Here is a 26,818-nt window from a genome sequence, read left to right on the forward strand (position 1 = left end):
GAAGAGGCTCTACCTCTCCCACGAAAACTGGAGGAAGATCGCACGGGAGCTCTCCCTCGAAATGGTTTAGGGGCTTCCGTGGAGGGAGCACTCCGAGAAGCAGAAAGAACCGGAGCCTATCCTTCCTGGGCTTTCTTCACTGACTGTGTTTAAAAGATCCTGGGTCGATTCTGTGTTAAAGATTGAGCGATCTCGCTCACAATCTCTTGCGGAAATAGGTGTTTCTTGTCCAAAGGAGAGAAGAGCAAGGCAGACTTCTGGTTCGATGAAACCCTTTCGACAAGAAGGAGCACCAAAGCTGTACTCTTCTCAACAACTCCAGAGGCGAAAATGGCAGCGAGCTCCGAAGCTCCATCACAGATGCCTTTATCGATACAATCCAGTACCGAGGCAAAATCCTTCAACTGCTCCTCCGAAAGTCCAAATGACTTGACTTTCCTGGCCAGCGAAAAGCAATGCCCAATCCAGGAAGCTAACAACTTCGAAAACACGGAAAACACTCTTGCAAAGATGCTCCAGTTCATTTGTTGAAAAGAAAAATCTTAGCAGTATTAAGGGCTGCTCTGCGGGAAGAGTCCACGAGACTAGAAAAGTCTCCCTGAGCGGAGGCAGTCACACCCAGGGAAAAAACGGAAAAAAAAATTCTCCAGTGTCATACCAGACACGGCTCCTTGACGAAAGTCTCGAAGGGGGAAGACAAAAAACATTTTTCCCCTGTTCCCTCTTCTCCAAAAGCCAAGCGTTAACTTTCTTGATAGCTTTCTTAGCCGAAATCGAGAGGACGAGACGCGTGAACGAGGACGAGGAGTCAGGCTTACTGTCCTTTTTCCACTGCGAACTAGGAGAAACTGGAACGGAAGGCGCAAAAGAATCTCCAAAGTTGTCAACAAAGGATCGTAAAAGGAGTTTATACCCCGACAAATGCTTGTCTTTTTCTGTAAGTCCTTCTCTTTCTTCCTCCAAATCCGAAGCTTCCTTCGACGAAACTGGCGAACATTCCATCGGAAGAGGAATCCTATTCGGCGAAGTCACACCCTGACGCGTCCGAGGAGGGTGTGAGAAAGCAGGAGAAGACGTCTGAGCCTGTACTGAGACGTATCCGGGCGGCTGAGCTGGCGGCTGCGTTGGCGGCTGAGCTGGCGGCCTCGCTGGCGGCTGAGCTGGCGCTCGAGCGAGAGCCTGACATGGCGCCATAGACGGAGTCAGGAAAGGAGTCCGACCAGGCGCCTGAAGTGTCGTCTGAAGAGGAGTCACATGGAGAGTCTGAGCCTGAAGAGGACGACTGCAAAGGAGCCTGCGAAAGAGGACTGCACAGTAGTCTGCGGAAGATGTAAGGCGGTCGGGAGCGCATTCGGGGACGAAAGAGACTTGCCAAAAAGCTCCAAGATACTGCCTAACTTGGCATTCATCTGTTCAAACACCGAAGGTTGAGGATCCACCGACGTAGAAGGCGCGGGAGGTGTAGAAGGATGATCAAACACACGTCTGGAGCCGCAGGAGTTATCTTTGCTACTGACGACAGCGCCTTGAGGAGGCTCTGGAGAAGGCTCCGAAGGAGTTGTGCCGTGTTCGGCTTCTCCAACTTCTATGAGAGAAGGGGATAAATCGAAACCGCCGGAGTAAAAAAGCTTCAGGCTCCTCCCAAAAATACAACGAAGGTTCGGCAGCCGCCACCTTCTTGGGAACCGCAGCAGGCGAAACATCGCGCGACCTTTTCAGCGGTCTAGAAGTCTTATTACGCCAACCTCTATAAGAGGAAACATCTGAACTAGAGTCACTTGACGAAAAAACACTTCCTCGCACACCTTTCCAATGGTGAGCGACAGCATCCTGGGTATACGGCTACAGGATTGCTTGAGGGGGCGGCTGCTTGCTCGGGAGCAGGTCCCGTTCGCCTCCCTTCGGTTTTCGGCATGCCTCCTCCCAGGATCTGGGAGTTTGACAGGGGCCTAGACCTAGGAGAACGAACGGGCCGACGAACAACCACCTCCTCCACTACACTTGCACTAAGTAATTTATCACACTTAACTACCACTTCTTGCACTGTCTCACCCATTTTCTGCATAGTGGTGAGGAAAGAGACAAATTTCGAGTCCATATCGGCTCGTAATACTGACACGGGATCGGGATCGGGAGATACAGATTCGAGGGCAGGAGCAACCACTACGGGGTTAATAGGAACAGGATTAATAGAATTCAGAGGAATATCCTGGCTACTCACTAACTTAGAAGAAGATCTCTGTGAAGCCTTTCTGATTCTATCTTTTTCTAACTTTCTCATATACTTTCCCAGTGCCTTCCACTCCTGAGATGTTAGAGACTTACATTCTTCACACGTATTCTCAAAAGAACATTCACGTCCCCTACAACTAACACAAGTAGAATGAGGATCAAGTGAAGCTTTAAGAAGTCTAGTCTTACACCCACTACTACACACCCTATACTGAACAGAGCCGGTGTCAGACATCGTGAAGAATTCAAAATAATTCCTAAAAAGGACAACAATATCAAAACCAAAATAACTATAGCGCTAGCAAAAAGATCAGTAAACTCAAGGTACATCACCAAAAGGAGAAAACCAAGATGATCAAATCCAAATTCCAACCAGCAGAGGAACCGTGTTACCGGTTCCGACGGCAGGAAACTTCTGATTTATTGTTGGAATGGTTCCCGGTACCCGGTAGACGGGCGGGAGTAGAGGGATCACCTGTCAAACCATTAGCGCTACCGCGAATTTCAAATTCTGCCGTGACGTCAGGAGACGACAGCTATATGTAACCACCGGGTAAGTTATATAAGTGAAAAGTCCCTTTAGAAAGTGGTTCAACTCTGAAGTGCTCCACGTCGCTCTGACCGATCCTAAGGAGTGACGTCTAGAGGCCTCCACTAAATTGGAAAAGTCCGCATCTGCAGAGGCAGGCAGAGAAAGACCCATAGTCTCTCCTGTCCCATACCAAATACCTCTCTTTCCATGTAGTTTGGAAGGAGGCATGCAGAATACCGTCTTTCCTAACTCTTTCTTCTTGTCCATCCAAGAATCTAAGAGTGTAGTGCCTTCTTCATCGAAATTGCAGGCTTCATTTTCAGAAAGGCCGAAGATTTTGCCGTAGCCGAGCTCGAAAAGAGAGAACGAGGAGAAGGAGGAGCCGCCGGACTAAGAGAATCTCCAAACTCTTGTAGCAATAATGAGGCTAAGACCTTATAACTCGAGAGTCCCTCATTAGCAGGAGGTTCGTCATCAGACAACTCGTCTAAACCTCGATCAGACGAAGGAGAAAGCTCACGTTTGGAGGGAAGAGTCCTTCCAAGACTCCTACGATTCTGAAGGAGAGGAGCTCCTATTTGGAGAAGAGTCATAAATTCCAGGAACGAGTCTCCGACTCCTGCCACCTGGCTCTTGACTCTTGCCTCCTGACCTCCTGCCTCCTGGCTCCTGACTCCGCCTCCTGACTCCGGACTCCTGCCTCCTGACTCCGGACTCCTGCCTCCTGCTCCTGACTCCTGCCTCTTGGCTCCTGGCTCCTGCCTCTTGACTCCTGACTCCTGCCTCTTGCCTCCTGGCTCTTGCCTCCTGGCTCCTGCCTCCTGCCTGGATGACTCCACACTCCTGGCTCTTGGCTCCTGCCTCCTGGTTGACTCCTCACTCCTGGCTCTTGGCTCCTGCCTCCTGGGTGACTCCTCACTCCTGGCCGGTGCCAGACATCTGATAGGTTCATCCAGGTTCGTACAGGAAACCTCACCTCGAGTAGGAGCATCGATCCTGGCGGCAGCTACCTCCATACGTCTGGAGGATCTTTTGATCGGAAGGGAAGAGTCTTTCCTTCTAGGAGGCTCCTTTGACAGGAACTCCTACAAAAGACGAAAATCTGCTCTTGCATCGCCATCATGAATCTCTTCGTAACTTCCTCTTTATCCTCTTCGGGAGGAGGGGAAGAGGAGGGGAGGAGTCCATAGCCCCCACCTCCTGCCTCCTTCTCACTCTGGTCGAAAGAATGGCTCTTCTTGCCTTCTTAACTCCCGAAGGAGACTCCTCAGGGAAGTTTTCTGGGCTCGAATCAATAGTTGGAGCCTTCCAACTCCTCTTGAGTGGTCGAGATCGATCTGAATCCCTCCAATCACGTCTCGGAGATGAAGATCCCGACGACGAAAAACACTCACGCAGGACGCTTTTACAATAGCGATCCTTGGCAGTCTGGGGTGTCACAGAAACCGCCGAAGGGACACCTGATCGGTGGGGATTCTCCACAACCTCCTTTCGGTTTTTCGACATTCCTTCTCCTCTGGGCATGTGAGCTTGGAAGAGGTCTAGACCTAGGAGCGTTGCTGAGCCGACCAGATGCCCCCTCCACTACACTGGGGACACTCATATCACTGTCCACTGAATAATCACTAGCCTTACCTTGTATGGCAGCCATTTTGTTTTCCATCAACTTGAAGGCTGCTTTTAGATCCGCAAGTTCTTTCGCTGAATCTACAGGTTCTGCAATAGGAGAAGGGGCTGCAATGGAAGGAGAAGTAGCAATACTTACCCTTGGGGAAGATCCCAAGCTAGGAATTAGTTCAGATCTCGAACTACTTAAACTTCTATAAGAAGCCTTCCTCACTCTTTCTCTCTCTAACTTTTTTAAATAATTAGTTAGATTCTTCCATTCGTTCTCACTCAAATTCTCACATTCCTTGCAAGTATTAGTAAAAGAACATTCATACTCCCTGCAACCCTTGCATACCGTGTGAGGGTCTACCGAAGCTTTCGGCAACCTCACCTTACAGCCTACATTCACACAACGTCTCACAACCATTCCAGAGTCAGACATTTTTAAAGAAAAATCCAAAATCAAGTCCACAAAACAGTCCACAAAAAGCGTATGCCAATCCAACAATCCCAGATACGGGTCACCCAAAAGTCGGTCAAGAAGATCATTTGCCGGTGAAAAAAGAAAAAACCAATCGAGAGGAACCAACAACAATGTTGATGGCCCGGGCGACAGAAGAATTCTGATTAGAAAACGGGAATGGTTCCTAGCCCTGCCACCCAGGGCAGGGCGGTAGATCACCTGACCTACCGGTAGCGTGTGCCGTGAAATTTGAAATTCTGTCGGAGACGACGGAGTCTATAGCTAAGTATATATCTGGCAGGGAAGTTGAATGTATAAAAACAATTGTTTGAATAATAATAAAAAATACTTCAATTGTAAAATTAAGAGTTGAGTTAACACAAAGAATTACAGCCAACACTACAGACCTACAGATAGATAAAGTACCATATGTAAGAGATAAATACAACCTTATTAGGGGATCAGAAGGAAATACAATAATTCAGTAATATACTACATGTATACACTTTATATTAGCCTTCTAGGATAAAGGTTGGCAGCCTACATAATTACTTTAGGTAAAGTCACTAAGTTACTATAATATGTAATATGATGCTCATGAGAAATAATAAACTCCACGAACAATATTCTAAAAGGAATAGGAACACAACTAGGCTAACCAAAAATATCCTGACCTAGGACTTGAATCTACATCATTTGCACCATCATTGTCAACATGCACTTGCAGGACTTTTGCAAATTGAACACTCCTTTACACCACTGAAAATATCACATAGGATAGCCTTAGTTGTGAACTTCAGTAAAATCAAGCTCAGAGATGATAGCCCACTACCAGTAAGATGGATTATCTCCTAAATTGTCAAGACCTAGCCTACATAAGTTTCATTAGGTTAGGCCTAAGCCTTCCTGATTATGTTTTCTGTGACTACTGCATAAGTTACATAAGGTAAAATACTGAATGGCCAGCCTCTACCACAGCGCAACCAACTTCCCAAAAATGAAATTTTCATTATTAAAATGAAGTTTTATTGTATACTTACCGAACAATTATAGAGCCGTGATTTCCACGAGCGGCAGGATACTAAATTCAAATTTAGCGCGTCGGCGTCGCCAACACTGGTGGTGATGACGTCATCTCCCTCCACTCGCGGGAGAACCAGGTACAACTGCCCAGGTGAATCCAATTCTTTCTGCCCGTCCGTCCACCTAAGGGGAGGGAGGGTGGTATAATCATAATTGTTCGGTAAGTATACAATAAAACTTCATTTTAATAATGAAAATTTCATTTTATTGTAGTGTCTTACCGAACAATTATAGAGCTGATTACACATTTATGGGTTTAAGGTGGGATTCAGTGGGACCACTAGTATTTTAAAATGGTTACATTTATTGCAATACCAGTAAACACTCAAGGTGTCTGTTGTACCTTACCTTGTAAGAGAGCTACAGCAGACTGTTACTGCCTCTGGTCGGTGCTCTTCTTACTATTGTAGAGGAATTGGAATTTGACCAAAGTTAGCCTCTACAGGAGTGGAATCCTTCCGTAGTTCAAGCGAGTCAAGGCTGACTGACGGAGGATAGTAACAACAAAGATTGCCCTTGCCCTGGGCTAAGACCAGAAATTCAATCATACAAAACATGGTGTCACCAACACCCCGATTTAAAAACATATATACCCAACCATTGTAAAATCTGACCTAACAGACTGGTGAGTATCCCAGGTACTCAGTACCCCCAGCTTCCCTTGAACTCGACAACCTATTCAAGGTGAAAGAAAAAGTTAGCATAGAGGTGACTGACCCCTGTGCCGTTTTCTCCCAACACCATGCCAGAAACCGCCACCGGACCTAACGTTTACAATTCTCGAAAACCGTTTCTATCTCTTTGAGATAATGACTCGCAAAAACCGAATTCGATCTCCAGAACGTGCTCTGAAGAATCGAAGCTAAAGATAAATTCTTTTCTGAATGCTAAAGAAGTTGCCACTGCTCTAACCTCGTGAGCTTTAACTCTCAGAACGGAAAGATTGTCGTTCTCGGACTGCGAGTGAGCTTCCCTGATAAGCTCTCTAATAAAGAACGATATAGCATTCTTAGAAAGAGGACGAGAGGGATTTTGAACCCAGGTCCAGAGCTTAGAAGATTGTCCTCTAATACCCTTAGTGGCAAACAGATACTGCTTAATAGCCCTGACTGGACATAAGAGCCTTTCTTCCTCCTCATGTCCAACCAAATCAGATAAGTTCCTTACCACAAAAACTCTCGGCCAAGGATTAGAAGGATTCTCATTTTTGGCTAGAAGGTCAAAGATACCGAAAATACAGCATTGCCTTGAGAGAAACCGACTCTTTTGTCTATAGCGTGCAATTCGCTGACACGCTTAGCAGAAGAACTAGTGCAATAAGAAAAAGTGCCTTCTTAGTCAAGTTCCTGAGTGAAGCCGACTTCAAAGGCTCAAACGGTGGCCCATGAGGAACTTAAGCACCACATCTAAGTTCCAAGTCACTGTATCTTGCGGGAGCTTAGTGGTTTCGAAAGACCTAATGAGGTCCGACAGATCTGAATTGGAGGAAATATCCAAACCTCGATGTCGAAAACCGAAGAGAGCATGGCTCTATATCCTCTGATCGTCGAAGAGGGCCAGTTTCTTAGAGTTCCTAAGAAATAGAAGAAAATCTGCTATTTCTGGTTAAAGAGGTCGCAGAACGTTAGAGACTTTAGCACTTCTACACCACTCTCTGAAGATTCTCCACTTCCCTTGATAGAGTTTGTTAGAAGACTCTCTCCTACAACGAGCGATAGCTTCTGCAGCTCTTCTTGAAAATCCTTTAGCGCTCTGACAAGATTCCGGACAGTCTGAACCCTGTCAGAGCTAGAGCGGACAAGTTTTGGTGGAACCTCTTGAAGTGCGGTTGTTTGAGAAGCCACTTCTCTGGAGGAAGAAGTCTGGGGAAGTCTACTAACAACTGGAGAAGGTCCGGGAACCACTCTTTCTGGGCCAAAAGGGAGCGATTAACGTTAGTGTTACATTGCTGTGCGACATGAACTTGTTCAGCATCTCTCTTATTAGACCGAACGGAGGGAATGCATAAGCTTCCAGACCCGACCAATCCAAACAGCATTGCGTTCCACCGACCAAGCTTGAGGATCTGGGACTGGAGAACAAAAGAGAGGAAGACGGTTGTTCCTTGATGTCGCGAACAGGTCTATTGACGGTCGTCCCCAAAGGCGCCAAAGTTTCTGACAAATCTTGTTGTCCAAAGTCCACTCCAGAGGTAACACTTGCTCGTTGACGACTTAACTCGTCCGCCAGAACGTTCATCTTTCCCGGAACAAATCTCGGGACTAGCTGAAACCTTCGCTTCGTTGACCCACAGGAGGAGATCCTTGGCTACTTCGTACAGAGAGAAAGACTGAGTCCCCCCCTGTTTCCGCACGTACGAGAGAGCCGTGGAGTTGTCGGAATGCACTGCCACTACTCGACCTTCTACTAAACTCCGAAACTGTCTGAGCCCCAAGAAAATTGCTAACATCCTTTACATTTATGTGGAACTTCTTCTCTTCTCCGACCAAGCTCCTGAAGTCCGTTGATTTCCCAGTAGGGCTCCCCAACCTGTGTCCGATGCGTCGGAAAAGAACTGTAGGATCGGGAGGATGGGTCGTAAATATGAAATTTTCATTATTAAAATGAAGTTTTATTGTATACTTACCGAACAATTATAGAGCCGTGATTTCCACGAGCGGCAGGATACTAAATTCAAATTAGCGCGTCGGCGTCGCCAACACTGGTGGTGATGACGTCATCTCCCTCCACTCGCGGGAGAACCAGGTACAACTGCCCAGGTGAATCCAATTCTTTCTGCCCGTCCGTCCACCTAAGGGGAGGAGGGTGGGTATAATCCATAAAGTTGTTCGGTAAGTATACAATAAAACTTCATTTTAATAATGAAAATTTCATTTTTTATTGTAGTGTCTTTACCGAACAATTATAGAGCTGATTACACCATTTATGGGAAGTGGGATTCAGTGGACCACTAGTATTTTTAAATGGTTACATTTATTGCAATACCAGTAAACAACTCGGGAAGGTGTCTGTTTGTACCTTACCTTGTAAGAGAGCTACAGCAGACTGTTACTGCCTCTGGTCGGTGCTCTTCTTACTATTGTAGAGGAATTGGAATTTGCCCAAAGTTAGCCTCTACAGGAGTGGAATCCTTCCAGTAGTTCAAGCGGAGTCAAGGCTGACTGACGGAGGATAGTAACAACAAAGATTGCCCTTGCCCTGGGCTAAGACCAGAAATTCAATCATACAAAACATTTGTCACCAACACCAGATTTAAAAACATATATACCCAACCATTGTAAAATCTGACCTAACAGACTGGTGAGTATCCCAGGTACTCAGTACCCCCAGCTTCCCTTGAACTCGACAACCTATTCAAGGTGAAAAGTTAGCATAGAGGTGACGACCCCTGTGCCGTTTCTCCCAACACCATGCCAGAAACCGCCACCGGACCTAACGTTTTACAATTCTCGAAAACCGTTTCTATCTCTTTGAGATAATGACTCGCAAAAAAAACCGAATTCGATCTCCAGAACGTGCTCTGAAGAATCGAAGCTAAAGATAAATTCTTTCTGAATGCTAAAGAAGTTGCCACTGCTCTAACCTCGTGAGCTTAACTCTCAGAACGGAAAGATTGTCGTTCTCGGATGCGAGTGAGCTTCCCTGATAAGCTCTCTAATAAAGAACGATATAGCATTCTTAGAAAGAGGACGAGAGGGATTTTGAACCCAGGTCCAGAGCTTAGAAGATTGTCCTCTGATACCCTTAGTGGCAAACAGATACTGCTTAATAGCCCTGACTGGACATAAGAGCCTTTCTTCCTCCTCATGTCCAACCAAATCAGATAAGTTCCTTACCACAAAACTCCTCGGCCAAGGATTAGAAGGATTCTCATTTTTGGCTAGAAAGGTCAAAGATACCGAAAATACAGCATTGCCTTGAGAGAAACCGACTCTTTTGTCTATAGCGTGCAATTCGCTGACACGCTTAGCAGAAGCTAGTGCAATAAGAAAGAGTGCCTTCTTAGTCAAGTTCCTGAGTGAAGCCGACTTCAAAGGCTCAAACGGTGGCCCCATGAGGAACTTAAGCACCACATCTAAGTTTCCAAGCCACTGTATCTTGCGGGAGCTTAGTGGTTTCGAAAGACCTAATGAGGTCCGACAGATCTGAATTGGAGGAAATATCCAAACCTCGATGTCGAAAAACCGAAGAGAGCATGGCTCTATATCCTCTGATCGTCGAAGGAGCCAGTTTCTTAGAGTTCCTAAGAAATAGAAGAAAATCTGCTATTTCTGTTAAAGAGGTCGCAGAAGTAGAGACTTTAGCACTTCTACACCACTCTCTGAAGATTCTCCACTTCCCTTGATAGAGTTTGTTAGAAGACTCTCCTACAACGAGCGATAGCTTCTGCAGCCTCTTCTTGAAAATCCTTTCGCTCTGACAAGATTCCGGACAGTCTGAACCTGTCAGAGCTAGAGCGGACAAGTTTTGGTGGAACCTCTTGAAGTGAGGTGTTTGAGAAGCCACTTCTCTGGAGGAAGAAGTCTGGGGAAGTCTACTAACAACTGGAGAAGGTCCGGGAACCACTCTTTCCGGTCCGGGCCAAAAGGAGCGATTAACGTTAGCGGTTACATTGCTGTGCGACATGAACTGTTCAGCACCTCTCTTATTAGACCGAACGGAGGGAACTGCATAAGCTTCCAGACCCGACCAATCCAAACAGCATTGCGTCCCACCGACCAAGCTAGAGGATCTGGGACTGGAGAACAAAAGAGAGGAGACGGTTGTTCCTCGATGTCGCGAAACAGGTCTATTGACGGTCGTCCCCAAAGGCGCCAAAGTTTCTGACAAATCTTGTTGTCCAAAGTCCACTCCAGAGGTAAACACTTGCTGTTGACGACTTAAACTCGTCCGCCAGGACTTCATCTTTCCCGAACAAAAAATCTCGGGACTAGCTGAACCTTCGCTTCGTTTGACCACAGGAGGAGATCCTTGGCTACTTCGTACAGAGAGAAAGACTGAGTCCCCCCCTGTTTCCGCACGTACGAGAGAGCCGTGGGAGTTTTGTCGGAATGCACTGCCACTACTCGGCCTTCTACTAAGCTCCGAAACTGTCTGAGCCCTAAGAAAATTGCTAACAGTTCCTTTACATTTATGTGGAACTTCTTCTCCTTCTCCGACCAAGCTCCTGAAGTCCGTTGATTTCCCAGTAGGGCTCCCCCAACCTGTGTCCGATGCGTCGGAAAAGAACTGTAGGTTTCGGGGAGGATGGGTCGTAAATCTAACCCCTTCTTCCAACCTTGCTCGAGAGAGCCACCACCTTAGGTCCTCTTTTATTTGATCTGTGACAGGAAAGGTAATCGAGTCTGGTTGTGTCTTCCTGCACCAAGAAGCTCTCAGGAAAAACTGCAGAGGTCTCATGTGCAGTCTTCCCAACGTCACAAATTTCTCCACTGACGTCAATTGCCCAGGAGCCTCATCCACTGATTGGCAGAACTTAACTTTTTGTCCAGAAACTCTGAACTGTCTCCAGACAGCCTTGAACCCTCTTCGGGGACAGAAAAGCCCGAAAAACTTGAGCATTCGAATCATCCCCAAATAAAGGATGCTCTGAGATGGAACCAACTGGGACTTCTGTTTGTTGACCAGAATTCCTAACTTTCTGGCAAGATCCAGAGTTGTTCAAGGTCCTTCATGCACCGACTCTCTGATTCCGACCGGAGAAGCCAAAACGTCCAGATAGAGGGAGATTCTTACTCCTAATATGTGTAGCCAGCTTCCTATCGGGGATAGAACCCTGGTGAAAACTTGAGGAGCGGTCGTCTAGTCCAGAAGAACAAAGCGCCCGAAATTGAAACACCTTGCTTCGAACATGAACCTCAGGTACTTCCGAGATTCGCGATGTATCGGAATGTGAAAATAAGCGTCTTGCATGTCCAGAGAGACCATCCAATCCCCCTGTCTGATGGACTCCAGAACCGACCGAGTGGTCTCCATATGAAATTTTGTTTTGTTTCGGACATGCAAGTTCAGGGCGCTCACATCCAAAACCGGCCTCCAGCCCCCTGATGACTTGGGAACTACAAAAAGGCGATTGTAAAAGCCTGGAGGAAAATCCCCTTCTATCTGTTCTATCGCTTCTTTGAGAACAAGCGCTTCCACTTCTGCGGCTAGCGCCAGAAATTTGTCTGAGCCCGGAGAGTATGCCTGGAATGGAATTGGCACAGGTGAGAGCGAGGGAGGTGAAACGAGAGGAATACGATAGCCGAACTTGAGTACTTGCACTACCCAGGCTTCTGCTCCTCTGTTTTCCCATTCCTCCCAAAACAGAGCCAGCCTGGCTCCCACTGGTGCATGAAGAACCGAGCTTTCATTTGGAAGGTTTGTTAACCTTGGCCCGAGGCCTTAGACTGAGGTCGCAAATTCGATTTCGGCCGAAAGAAGCGCTTGGGTTTTCTCCCTCGAAAAGGCGCTTGGGCCAGAGGAGAAACCGAAGGAACAGTCTCCACAGGAGCTTTAGGTCTCTTAGTAGACTGTGCCAGTAAATCCGAAGTAGATTTCTTATCTAGCGCAGACGAACTTGACAACACTACATCGTCTGGAAAGAGGTTATCTTTCACAAAAGGAGCAAACAAGAGAGCAGACTTCTGTTGGGACGTAACCCTTTTAGAAGCAAAGGAGCACCAAAGTTGCCTTTTCTTAAGGGTACCAAAGGCGATGAGCGAAGCTAACTCATCACATCCATCCCTAATGGATTTGTCCGCACAGGACAGAACACCAATCCAATCCTCCGCTAACTCCTGGGAAAGAGAAGGACAGTCTTCGATCTTGGCCGCTAAAGCGCCAATAGTCCAATCAAGGAGCTAAAGACTTCCAAAAGTTTAAATTGATTCTTTACAACGTGGTCCAACTCAGGCGCTGTAAAGAAAACTTTCGCTGCGGCGAAAGCAGATCTTCTAGAGGAGTCGATTAAACTGGAGAAGTCTCCCTGGGAGGAGGCAGAAACTCCCAGAGAAGGAGACTTCCCCAGTTACATAAAACCTATACCTCTTACGAGCAACTTAGAGGGAGGGTAAGCAAAAAGAGCCTTCCCTAAGTCTCTTTTCATAGACATCCATTTCTCCGTCTCTTTCAACGAATGTCTAACCGCTTTAGATAGAACAAGTTTTGGGAGGAGAGGGTCTGAGTTTTCCTCCTCATCAAAAAAGTCGAAGTTGTGGGGAGCGCGGAGCCGCTTTCTCAAAATAATCTGGATAAGATACCAGAAGAAATCTAAGGAGACGTGAATAACACGAGAGGTGATGTGAATCCTCCTCCTCTACTTCTTCTTCATTCTCCGATACCGCCGAAGAAGTAGACGGAACTACAAAACCGGATCTGAAGGTTTCGAACCACCCTTGGATCATTCATCCAGTTGGTTAACAATCTCTAAACTGCTTGCGCAAAGGCGCCAGAGAGAATCAAAAAACAGTTAACGAAGGCTTGGAAGAGCCTAAATGTTCAGCAGGAGGCGGAAAAAACTACTTGCGCCTCGCTCGGAGCCGCCGAAATTGGAGGCGAAAAACAGGCGCATCAGGCGTAACAGACGAAAAAGCGCTAAAGAAACACCCTTAACTGTCTAGCTACAAGCGCTAAAACCACAATCTCTTACTAGTAGATGGAGCCCCCCCGAAAAAGGCACAGATTGAGGCGACGAACGAGCCGCTAACAAAGGCCGCCGGCGCAACCCTACTCTCAGGCTCCTTATACCGCTTGACTGGAGGAGGCGAAGAATCGGCGCCTGAACGCCTCTTTAAGGGACGCGAAACGGGCGAATCTCGCCAAGAGCGCCGCGCGACCGGAGACGAATCGCTTGAATCATTCGAAAGGCGTCTGACCGCAACACCTTTCCAACGCTTAACCGAGCCCTGTTGAGGCGCAACAGGCTCAACAAGAGAGGCGCCTGTCTGTGGGCAAATCCCGATCGACTCCCTTGACTTCCGGTATGTCTTCTCCCCGGTGCGGGGGAGCTGGACAGTGACCTTTGTCTAGGAGACGTGTCAGGACAGACAGACGCACCCTCAACTACACCTCTTACCTGAGCCGCTTTCTCCAAAACGTCTTAACTGAATTACCAAGTTGCAAAACCGTATTCGCTAGTACCGAAAATTTCTGATCTAACCTCGATTCCAGACTGGCAATGGGTGTCGGAAGAAACTACACGGAAGCCGGAGAAGTGGGATTAGTAGGAGGAATAGGAGGTGTAGTTAAAGGAGACATAACAATTGAGGAGAAACAGAAGGAAACAGAGCATCGCAAGACGAAGCAGAGCTAAGTCTACTTTCCCTAAGCGCTGCTTTTCTAATTCTGTCTTTAGCTAATTTCTCCAGAGTATGAACTAAAAAACTTCCATTGAGAATCAGTCCAATCACTACACTCGTTACATGTTCGATCTGCTGAACAAACTGTACCCTACACTAACACATATTTGTGTGAGAATCATATTCTAACTTGGATAATCTAGTTTTTACATCCTGAGATGCAAAACCTAACTCCCGACGGACTAGAATCCGACATGGCAACGCCTAAATAAAAAGCAAAATAACAACAACGCCAAAAAAGAGTACTTCACCAATTCCGAAGATCAATTCCACCAGAAAAAAAAAGCGAAGCAAAGTCATCCAACCGCACCGACCACCGATGTTCACCGGACGACGGCAGGAAAAGAATTGAATTCACCTGGGCAGTTGTACCTGGTTCTCCCGCGAGTGGAGGGAGATGACGTCATCACCACCAGTGTTGGCGACGCCGACGCGCTAAATTTGAATTTAGTATCCTGCCGCTCGTGGAAATCACGGCTCTATAATTGTTCGGTAAGACACTACAATAAAACTAACCCTTCTTCCAACCTTGCTCGAGAGAGCCACCACCTTAGGTCCTCTTTTATTTGATCTGTGACAGGAAAGGTAATCGAGTCTGTGTGTTCCTCCTCACCAAGAGGCTCTCAGGAAAAACTGCAGAGGTCTCATGTGCAGTCTTCCCAACGTCACAAATTTCTCCACTGGCGTCAATTTACCCAGGAGCCTCATCCACTGATTGGCAGAACTTACCTTTTTGTCCAAGAACTCCTGAACTGTCTCCAGACAGCCTTGAACCCTCTTCGGGGACAGAAAAGCCCGAAAAACTTGAGCATTCAGAATCATCCCCAAATAAAGGATGCTCTGAGATGGAACCAACTGGGACTTCTGTTTGTTGACCAGAATTCCTAACTTTCTGGCAAGATCCAGAGTTGTTCCAAGGTCCTTCATGCACCGACTCTCTGATTCCGACCGGAGAAGCCAATCGTCCAGATAGAGGGAGATTCTTACTCTAATATGTGTAGCAGCTTCCTATCGGGGATAGAACCCTGGTGAAAACTTGAGGCGCGGTCGCCAGTCCGAAGCAAAGCGCCCGAAACTGAAACACCTTGCCTTCGAACATGAACCTCAGGTACTTCCGAGATTCGCGATGTATCGGAATGTGAAAATAAGCGTCTTGCATGTCCAGAGAGACCATCCAATCCCCCTGTCTGATGGACTCCAGAACCGACCGAGTGGTCTCCATATGAAATTTTGTTTTCTGGACATGCAAGTTCAGGGCGCTCACATCCAAAACCGGCCTCCAGCCCCCTGATGACTTGGGAACTACAAAAAGGCGATTGTAAAAGCCTGGAGGAAAATCCCCTCTATCTGTTCTATCGCTTCTTTGAGAACAAGCGCTTTCCACTTCTGCGGCTAGCGCCAGAAATTTGTCTGAGCCCGGAGAGTATGCCTGGAATGGAATTGGCACAGGTGAGAGCGAGGGTGGTGAAACGAGAGGAATACGATAGCCGAACTTGAGTACTTGCACTACCCAGGCTTCTGCTCCTCTGTTTTCCCATTCCTCCCAAAAAACATAGCCAGCCTGGCTCCCACTGGTGCATGAAGAACCGAGCTTTCATTTGGAAGGTTTGTTAACCTTGGCCGAGGCCTTAGACTGAGGTCGCAAATTCGACTTCGGCCGAAAGAAGCGCTTGGGTTTTCTCCCTCGAAAAGGCACTTGGGCCAGAGGAGAAACCGAAGGAACAGTCTCCACAGGAGCTTTAGGTCTCTTAGTAGACTGTGCCAGTAAATCCGAAGTAGATTTCTTATCTAGCGCAGACGAAATGACAACACTACATCGTCTGGAAAGAGGTTAATGGATTTGTCCGCACAGGACAGAAACACCAATCCAATCCTCCGCTAACTCCTGAGAAGAGAAGGACAATCTTCGATCTGGCCGCTAAAGCGCCAATAGTCCAATCAAGGAAGCTAAAGACTTCCAAAAGTTTAAATTGATTCTTTACAACGTGGTCCAACTCAGGCGCTGTAAAGAAAACTTTCGCTGCGGCGAAAGCAGATCTTCTAGAGGAGTCGATTAAACTGGAGAAGTCTCCCTGGGAGTAGGCAGAAACTCCCAGAGAAGGAGCTTCCCCAGTTACATAAAACCTATACCTCTTACGAAGCAACTTAGAGGGAGGGTAAGCAAAAAGAGCCTTCCCTAAGTCTCTTTTCATAGACATCCATTTTTCAGTCTCTTTCAACGAATGTCTAACCGCTTTAGATAGAACAAGTTTTTTGGGAGGAGAGGGTCTGAAGTTTTCCTCCTCATCAAAAAAGTCGAAGTTGTGGGGAGCGCGGAGCCGCTTTCTCAAAATAATCTGGATAAGATACCAGAAGAAATCTAAGGAGACGTGAATAACACGAGAGGTGATGAGAATCCTCCTCCTCTACTTCTTCTTCATTCTCCGATACCGCCGAAGAAGTAGACGGAACTACAACCGGATCTGAAGGTTTCGAACCACCCTTGGACTCATTCATCCAGTTGGTTAACATCTCTAACTGCTTGCGCAAAGGCGCCAGAGACGAATAAAAAACAGTTAACGTAGGCTTGGAAGAGCCTAAATGTTCAGCAGGAGGAGGCGGAAAAACCATACTTGCGCCTTGCTCTGAGCCGCCGAAATTCGAGGCGAAACAGGCGCATCAGGCGTAACAGACGAAAAAGCGCCTAAAGAAACACCCTTAGAACTGCTAGCTACAGCGCTAAAACCACAATCTCTACTAGTAGATGGAGCCGAAAAAGGCACAGATTGAGGCGACGAACGAGCCGCTAACGGCCGTGGCGCAACCCTACTCTCAGGCTCCTTATACCGCTTGACTGGAGGAGGCGAAGAATCGGCGCCTGAACGCCTCTTTAAGGGACGCGAAACGGGCGAATCTCGCCAAGAGCGCCGCGCGACCGGAGACGAATCGCTTGAATCATTCGAAAGGCGTCTGACCGCAACACCTTTCCAACACTTAACCGAGCCCTGTTGAGGCGCAACAGGCTCAACAAGAGAGGCGCCTGTTTGTGGGCAAATCCCGATCGACTCCCTTGACTTCCGGTATGTCTTCTCCCCGGTGCGGGGAGCTGGACAGTGACCTTTGTCTAGGAGACGTGTCAGGACAAACAGACGCACCCTCAACTACACTCTTACCTGAAGCCACTTTCTCCGAAAACGTCTTAACTGAATTACCAAGTTGCAAAACTGTATTCGCTAGTACCGAAATTTCTGATCTAACTCGATTCCAGACTGGCAATGGCTGTCGGAAGAAACTACACGGGAAGCCGGAGAAGTGGGATTAGTAGGAGGAATAGGAGGTGTAGTTAAAGGAGACATAACAATTTGAGGAGAAACAGAAGGAACAGAAGCATCGCAAGACGAAGCGGAGCTAAGTCTACTTTCCCTAAGCGCTGCTTTTCTAATTCTGTCTTTAGCTAATTTCTCCAAGTATGAACTAAAAAACTTCCATTGAGAATCAGTCCAATCACTACACTCGTTACATGTTCGATCTGCTGAACAAACCTGTCCCCTACACTTAACACATTTAGTGTGAGAATCATATTCTAACTTGGATAATCTAGTTTTACATCCTGAGATGCAAAACCTAACTCCCGACGGACTAGAATCCGACATGGCAACGCCTAAATAAAAGCAGAATAACAACAACGCCAAAAAAGAGTACTTCACCAATTCCGAAGATCAATTCCACAAGAAAAAAAGCGAAGCAAAGTCATCCAACCGCACCGACCACCGATGTTCACCGGACGCCCGGCAGGAAAAGAAATTGGATTCACCTGGGCAGTTGTACCTGGTTCTCGAGTGGAGGGAGAATGATGTCATCACCACCAGTGTTGGCGACGCCGACGCGCTAAATTTGAATTTAGTATCCTGCCGCTCGTGGAAATCACGGCTCTATAATTGTTCGGTAAGACACTACAATAAAACAAAATATTTTAAGGATCAGTCTTTGCTCCAAGATCCAGCACTGTATCTGCTGATACAAATGGACCTAGAGAGAAGCACTTCTCATAGGTCACTCTCACATCCTTCAGATAATGAGATGCAAACACTGAATTGCACCTCCAATACGTAGTCTCAATGATATTTTTAAGAGATATTCTTTTGGAACGCCAAGGACGTTGCTACTGCTCTCACCTCATGGGTCTTAACCTTTAGAAGACCGAAGGATTCCTCCGAGCAGTTCTTGTGAGCGTCCGTAATTACGCTTCTCACAAAGAAAGCCAAGGCGTTTTTGGACATGAGTCTTTTGGGGTTCTTCACAGCACACCAAAGACCTTGTTGACAAGCTCCCATCTGTCTCTTCCTCTCTAAATAAAATTTAAGAGCTCTCACTGGACAGAGAGACCTCTCTGTCTCTCTGCCTTCGAGGTTAGATAGACCTTTTACTTCAAAGCTTCTGGGCCAAGGTTTGACGGGTTTTCGTTCTTCGCCAGAAACATTGTCTGGAACGAACAGATGGCAGCATCTCCTTTGAACCCCACTGTGGAATCTAGAGCGTGCAATTCGCTCGTCCTCTTGGCTGTAGCGAGAGACAACAGGAATAAGCATTTCCTAGTGACGTCGCGGAAGGAAGCCAGATGTAAAGGCTCGAATTTATCCGATGAAAGGAATTTCAGGACCACGTCCAGATTCCAACTAGGTGTTCTAGGAGTTGCTGCTTTTGAAGTTTCAAAGGATCTAATTAGATCGTGTAGATCTTTGTTGTCTGCAATATCTAGCCCTCAATTTCTAAATACTGAAGACAGCATGCTTCTGTATCCCTTTATTGTTGAGACAGATAGGTGAGATTCCTCTCTCAGAAAGAGGAGGAAATCGGCAATATTCACTATAGAGGTACTGGAGGAGTACAGCTTCTGACTCTTACACCACCTCCTAAAGACTTCCCACTTCGATTGGTATACTCTTCTCGTCGAAGCTCTGCGGGCTCTAGCGATAGAGCCCGCAGCCTTGCGAGAAAAGCCCCTCGCTCTGACAAGTCTTTCGATAGTCGAAAGGCAGTCAGAGCGAGACCTGGGAGGTTGTGATGAAACCTCTCGAAGTGGGGTTGTCTGAGTAGATCTGGTCTGTTTGGAAGAGATCTGGGGAAGTCCACTATCCACTCCAGTACCTCCGTGAACCATTCCTGGGCTGGCCAAATGGGGCTATTAGTGTCAACTTCGTGCTCTTTGAAGCTACAAACTTCCTGAGCACTTCCCCCAGGATCTTGAACGGGGGAAAGGCGTAGGCGTCCACACCCACCCGACCAATCCAGGAGAAACGCGTCTATTGCGAAGGCTCTCGGATCTTCCACTTAGAGAGCAAAAGATCTCTTACTCTTTTGGAGAGGAATGTCGCAACAGGTCTATGTGAGGTCTCCCCACAGGGACCAAAGACTTCGACACACGTTCTTTCGTGTAGAGTCCATTCTGTGGGAAGGACCTGATTCCTCCTGCTCAGTCTGTCCGCTCTCACATTCTTTATCCCTTGTACAAATCTTGTGAGGAGAGTTATGCCTCTTTCTTCTGTCCAGGTTACAGGTGTTTTGTTAACTGAAAGAGGGAGAAAGAGTGCGTGCCTCCCTGATTGCGTATGTAAGCCAGAGCCGTGGTGTTGTCCGAGTTTATCTGTATCACCCCGCCTCTGACTATCTCTTCGAAGAACTTTAAGGCTAGGTGTATGGCCACTAGTTCCTTGCAATTGATGTGCCAGGACACCTGTTCCTTTGTCCAGGTGCCTGACACCTCCCTTGCTCCTAGCGCCGCTCCCCATCCCGACTCCGAAGCGTCGGAATATAACACTTGGTCTGGGTTCTGCAGGGCAAGCGATACGCCTTCGTTCTTTTGAAGAGGAAGGATCCACCACTTCAAGTGATCTTTTATCTCTTGTGGAAGCGGGAAGATGTCCGAGAGTTGTCCCGTCTTCCAAACTCCACACCCCTTTCAGGAAAAACTGAAGAGGGCGAAGGTGAAGCCTCCCCAGAGAGAAGAACTTTTCTTGTGAGGACAGGGTCCATAAAAGGCTCAGATAATCCCTCGCTGAACTGTTCTTTCTCTCTAAGAAGCTCGAGATTTTCGACAAACCTCGAGTGATTCTTTCTCGCGAAGGAAATACTCGAAAACCCCGAGAATCCATCTGAATCCCCAGATAGACCAAGCTCTGGCTGGGGATCAGCTGCGACTTCTCGAGGTTCACGAGTAATCCCAGCGATTCTATCATGTTTCTTGTTACTGATAAGTCCTCCAAGCACTGAATCTCCGACTTGGCCCTGATCAGCCAGTCGTCTAAGTAGAGGGAGATGTTTATTCCCTCTAGGTGAAGCCATCTTGCCACATTCGCCTTCAGGTTGGTGAATACCTGCGGAGCTGTAGACAGGACCGAAGCACAGAGCCCTGAATTGAAAAATCTTGTCTCCTATTAAAAACCGAAGATATTTCTTTGACAAATGGTGAATGGGAACGTGGAAATACGCATCTTGCAAGTCCAGAGAGACCATCCAATCTCCTGGACGAAGAGCCGACATTACTGAAGCGGCCGTTTCCATGCGGAACTTCTTTTTCTGAACAAAGCGATTCAGAGCGCTTACGTCCAGAACTGGTCTCCACCCCCCCGATGCCTTTGGTACTAGAAAAAGGCGATTGTAAAATCCCGGGGAGTGTGGATCCTGCACAAGTTCAATGGCCTCCTTTTCCCACATTTGTTCCACCATTTGAAGGAGAGTCTTTCTCATTACAGGGTCTCTGCACCTCGCTGACAGTTCCCGAGGCGTAGATGTTAGGGGAGGGCTGTCCTCGAAGGGATTAACGTATCCTTCTTTAGGACCGACACTGACCAAGGTCGGCTCCCCTTTTTGCCCATACTCCTGCAAAGTTCAGGAGTCTGGCGCCCACTGGTGCTTGAAGGAGCAACAAGTCATTTGGTTTTCTTGAAAGGTCTAAAGGAAGACCTTCCTCTCTTGTCAGAGCTCTTCTTTCTGGCAGGGGGGGGGGGGGACGAGCCGCTGCACTCCACGAAAGGGCTGCTGAGGAGGACGAGAGTCCTTCTTAATCGTCGACACTACTGGCGTCCTCTTTCTTGGACGTTTGTACTAGTAGGTCTTGTGTCGCCTTTCTCAGTTAGCGAGCGAGATATATCCTTCACTAACTGAGAAGGAAACAGATGATCCGACAGAGGGGCGAACAATAAAGCAGTCCTCTGGCTCGGAGAAACCCCTTTTGATAATAGGGATCCATATACTGATCTCTTCTTCAGAAGACCAGCACCAAAAAGGGAAGCCACTTCTCCCGAACCGTCCTGTACTGCCTTGTCCATGCAAGACAGGACGCTATGGAGAATCTCTGGGTGGGTTTTTTAAGAAACTCCGGATCTTTAGATTTGTTGGCCAGAACTCCGAGTGACCAATCCAGAAAGTTGAACACCTCTAAAGTGACAAAAAGTCCCTTTAGAAAGTGGTTCAACTCCGAAGTGCTCCACGTTGATCTGACCGATCCTAAGGAGTGACGTCTAGAGGCCTCCACTAAATTGGAAAGTCCGCATCTGCCGAGGCAGGAAGAGAAAGACCCATAGTCTCTCCTGTCCCATACCAAATACCTCTCTTTCCATGGAGTTTGGAAGGAGGCATGCAGAATACTACAGTCTTTCCCAACTCTTTCTTCTTGTCCATCCAAGAATCTAAAGAATGGAGTGCCTTCTTCATCGAAATTGCAGGCTTCATTTTCAGAAAGGCCGAAGATTTTGCCGTAGCCGAGCTCGAAAAGAGAGAACGAGGAGGAGGAGGAGCCGCCGGACTAAGAGAGTCTCCAAACTCTTGTAGCAACAATGAGGCTAAGACCTTATAATTCGAGAGTCCTTCATTTGCAGGAGGTTCGTCATCAGACAAATCGTCTAAACCTCGATCAGACGAAGGAGAAAGCTCTCGTTTGGAGGGAGAGTCCTTCCAAGACCTCCTACGATCTGAAGGAGAGGAGCTCCTATTTGGAGAAGAGTCATAAATTCCAGGAAAGAGTCTCCGACTCCTGCCTCCTGGCTCTTGACTCTTGCCTCCTGACTCCTGCCTCCTGACTCCTGCCTCCTGACTCCTGACTCCTGCCTCCTGACTCCTGACTCCTGACTCCTGCCTCCTGACTCCTGCCTCCTGCCTCCTGACTCCTGACTCCTGCCTCTTGACTCCGGACTCCTGGCTCCTGCCTCCTGACTCCTGCCTCTTGACTCCTGACTCCTGACTCCTGCCTCTTGCTCCTGGCTCTTGCCTCCCCTGGGCTCCTGCCTCCTGCCTGGATGACTCCACACTCCTGGCTCTTGGCTCTTGCCTCCTGGTTGACTCCTCACTCCTGGCTCTTGGCTCCTGCCTCCTGGGTGACTCCTCACCCTGGCCCGGTGCCAGACGTCTGATCGGTTCATCCACGTTCGTACAGGAAGCCTCACCTCGAGTAGGAGCATCGATCCTGGCGGCAGATACCTCCATACGTCTGGAGGATCTTTTGATCGGAAGGGAAGAGTCTTTCCTTCTAGGAGGCTCCTTTGAAAGAACTCCTACAAAAAACGAAATCTGTTCTTGCATAGCCATCATGAACCTCTTCGTAACCTCCTCTTTATCCTCTTCGGGAGGAGGGGAAGGAGGGGAGGAGTCCATAGCCTCCACCTCCTGACTCCTTCTCACTCTGGTTGAAAGAATGGCTCTTCTTGCCTTCTTAACTCCCGAAGGAGACTCCTCAGGGAAGTTTTCTGGGCTCGAATCAATCGTCGGAGCCTTCCAACTCCTCTTGAGTGGTCGAGATCGATCTGAATCCCTCCAATCACGTCTCGGAGATGAAGATCCCGACGACGAAAAACACTCACGCAGGACGCTTTTGCAATAGCGATCCTTGGCAGTCTGGGGTGTCACAGAAACCGCCGAAGGGACACCTGATCGGTGGGGATTCTCCACAACCTCCTTTCGGTTTTCGACATTCCTTCTCCTCTGGGCATGTGAGCTTGGAAGAGGTCTAGACCTAGGAGCGTTGCGGAGCCGACCAGATGCCCCCTCCACTACAACGGGGACACTCATATCATGTCCACTGAAAAATCACTAGCCTTACCTTGTATGGCAGCCATTTTGTTTTCCATCAACTTGAAGGCGCTTTTAGATCCGCAAGTTCTTTCGCTGAATCTACAGGTTCTGCAATAGGAGAAGGGGCTGCAATGGAAGGAGAAGTAGCAATACTTACCCTTGGGGAAGATCCCAAGCTAGGAATTAGTTCAGATCTCAAACTACTTAAACTTCTATAAGAAGCCTTCCTCACTCTTTCTCTCTCTAACTTTTTCAAATAATTAGTTAGATTCTTCCATTCGTTCTCACTCAAATTCTCACATTCCTTGCAAGTATTAGTAAAAGAACATTCATACTCCCTGCAACCCTTGCATACAGTGTGAGGGTCTACCGAAGCTTTCGGCAACCTCACCTTACAGCCTACATTCACACAACGTCTCACAACCATTCCAGAGTCAGACATTTTTAAAGAAAAATCCAAAATCAAGTCCACAAAAGCGTATGCCAATCCAACAATCCAGATACGTCACCAAAAGTCGGTCAAGAAGATCAATTGCCGGTGAAAAAAGAAAAACCAATCGAGAGGAACCAACAACAATGTTGATGGCCCGGGCGACAGAAGAATTCTGATTAGAAAACGGGGAATGGTTCCTAGTCCTGCCACCCAGGGCAGGGCGGTAGATCACCTGACCTACCGGTAGCGTGTGCCGCGAAATTTGAAATTCTGTCGGAGACGACGGAGTCTATAGCTAAGTATATATCTGGCAGGGAAGTTGAATGTATAAAATTCTAATTTTTGATAAGGTGGTTGCACTAGGTATTAGGTATTTTATCCTAATTCTCCCATGAAGAGAAAGGACTCATTGAAACTATGTAAGCATGCCTACACCTAAGCCTACAATTACATCCCCATTATAAATTATCTTATATAATGGATGAGTTAGTGTATCTCGGCTATCCTCTTATAGGGTAAAGCACCACTGTGCGGACATTGATCCGTCAAACGGTCACTTTTTTCACTCAATATTTAACTGTGAAACAACAATACAATTCTATATTTAAGCATATCATTCAAAAGATTGAGGTTTCGCCAACAAAATGAGATATATAAAACTGCCATATGAAGTAAAATAAGCATGTGAAGTCTGTAAAATATTTTTAAAACTAATATGGCATGGTTTCATCGCGTGCACAATCCGGGCATACACTTGCAGACACGTCCTTCCCAGCCTTCCCAGCACTCATTTGAACAAGATTTACATATATATGTAACATTTATTGATATTACTCAAGATTGTAGTTGTAATTAGCACAATAAAACAACATTTTGTAGCCTATATTAGCGAAAGTATGAGACGTCTTATTCCCAGGGTCATGTTTTCAACTCATTTTTACCTTATCGGTGGGTTCATCCTTACTGACATCACAAAAGAAACTCCAGTGATTATTTCATTGTAATTTTACACATTTCACTCTTAATTCACTCCAAATTCCACTTAGACTACGTGAGTTTGCTTACGGCAAAGCCATGGCGGGAATACTTTTGTACGTCTGGCAGCCAGAATCCACGAGTCAAGCAGATGACAGGTTGGTGTATTGTTTGACAAAAAACTGTACTTTTTTACTAGCACTTTTCATTTATTTAAGTCTACATTACTATTTTGACTTTATTTTATTTCTAATAATTGCATGACTGAAATCATTTGTTTTTAATTTTTAATAATTGTACAGCTGAAACAAATGTAATTTTTAATGTGTTCTAGGAATGGCAAGTCATCGTTGCCAATTTAGTAGAACTTGACACATACGCCGATGCCTTTACAAACTGTTTCCATGAATTCTAGATGTCACAGTAATGCAATAATGATAAAATTGCTCTTATATTTGTGTGTATATATATATATATTACAAATAGATATGCTAAATTCACTTATTTCCAAGGTTTTGTGTATTACGTCTTATCCAAAGTTTGGAGGGTAAACACAAAACAATTGGCAACACTGAAAAATAAATAGGAAAGCACAAACAACATCGTAGCTAAAGTTCACAGCAAAACTGATGAAATTTGTGTCAGGGATCTGGTTACTTTTACTACAACAAATATTTTCAAATTAATTATCCTGAATACGTAATAAATATATGCAATTCATAACCTTATTCTGGTCTTTAACTAATTATTTAAATGTTATATAGTGTACTCTTCTTATTCTTCTTCTTCCCAAACAATCGCTATGTTTACCCGTCCGGAGGTCGATACACCCTCATCGTTTGAGATTGTTATAAAGAAAGTGTCCCAGCATCTATGGGTACAAGTGGTGTGCAGATTTAGCACAGGAAATGGGAAGTTTGTTGACACAAGTGACTCCGCAAACATCGAGATGGAGTCAATCTTCTAAACATAAGGTGATTGAAGTAAAAATTTCAAAAGCGTCATGGAGTAAGTTTGCACTGAGCATGGCTAGACTTTCATCAACTTACGTTTAACCGGATATTATGGCATCATTTAGTGACTTGGGAGAAAACACTTACTTCAAGAGGAAAGTACCTAGAGGTCTCAAAGTGTTGCATCCATGCTGGTTGGGTTATGACTGGCGCCTTATTCAGGATACTGGAAGTGCTAAAGTTATTTTTTGGGAAAGTGACCGTGCAGCAGTACAGTGTCCGCCTGTCTGCAAAGTGGTGTTTTACTCTACACCTAACCCTAAAAGCATTCAACAATAAAAATTCCTACCGTAAGCCTTTCTGCACTTTAGTATAGCCTACCCCGCCATAGTTTACAACCCATCACTGACCCATACTTAGACAAGCAAGTGGTAAACATGCTCTTTTTTTCATGAATATTGTAGCCTAACTCTCATGGTTAGAACATAGAAGGCTAAGGGTACCAAGGCCTAGCAACCTTGGTCACCTTGGGCCTGGGTAGGCCATTTGGTTATCATGCATGAAGTAGGCCCAGATCTAGCTTTAATATGGTCTGCACCTAACGCCATTACTATTTACAAGCCATTCATCCTTCAGCTATAACCATCACTTTATCGGTGTAATATGCTCGTAGGAATTAGGAGCATTAATCTCATCACCATGATCAGCTGATCTGAGTCACAACATTGGAGGGGAAATTTTGGCCATTAAACTGCTATTCGAATCTCTTCCCTAATTAAATATTTCACCAAGTGATTGGCACTAAGAGGAATTGGAAAGCTGCTTACCTTCTACAAAACTAGACTATTTGTATTACTCTAGCAACTTTAACGGCTAACAAAAAATTAATGTATCTTTACATATTTTGACAACCAGCCATATTTGTTTTGCCTAAGTACTCTAGTGTCAAACGAGACTCTAATTTTTGTTTTGCCTTTGTACCTTTTGGTCAAATAAATATATAACGAAATTCAAAGTACCGAATAAAGTCAAATATTGCAGGAAAAAATGTTGAGGTAGCCAAGATTTTTGGATACGATATAAACAAATATGTGTAAATATGTATCATGAAAGTAAAAGAAAATATTAGCGGCAAATTTGAAAGTAGATAATATT

At 46.3% G+C, this 26,818-nt stretch overlaps 1 protein-coding gene across 2 annotated transcripts in view; it reads right to left on the bottom strand.

Annotated features, from left to right (window-relative positions):
• LOC135223711 (uncharacterized) overlaps nt 1-26,604 on the bottom strand; it is a 103,311-nt gene extending 76,707 nt beyond the window's left edge. The window contains exon 1 of one of the 2 annotated variants that reach the window (XM_064262446.1): nt 26,491-26,604. Coding sequence is in view for 1 of the 2 variants with exons in the window: in XM_064262445.1 (XP_064118515.1) it covers nt 26,563-26,582 (20 nt within the window). In the remaining variant the exon portion in view is untranslated. The remainder of the gene's footprint in view (nt 1-26,490) is intronic. The other variant, XM_064262445.1, reaches the window with a different exon arrangement.
• Between the last annotated feature and the right edge of the window lie 214 nt (nt 26,605-26,818).

The sequence above is a fragment of the Macrobrachium nipponense genome, chromosome 10, assembly GCF_015104395.2.
Source record: "Macrobrachium nipponense isolate FS-2020 chromosome 10, ASM1510439v2, whole genome shotgun sequence".
Taxonomy (NCBI): Eukaryota; Metazoa; Arthropoda; class Malacostraca; order Decapoda; family Palaemonidae; genus Macrobrachium; species Macrobrachium nipponense.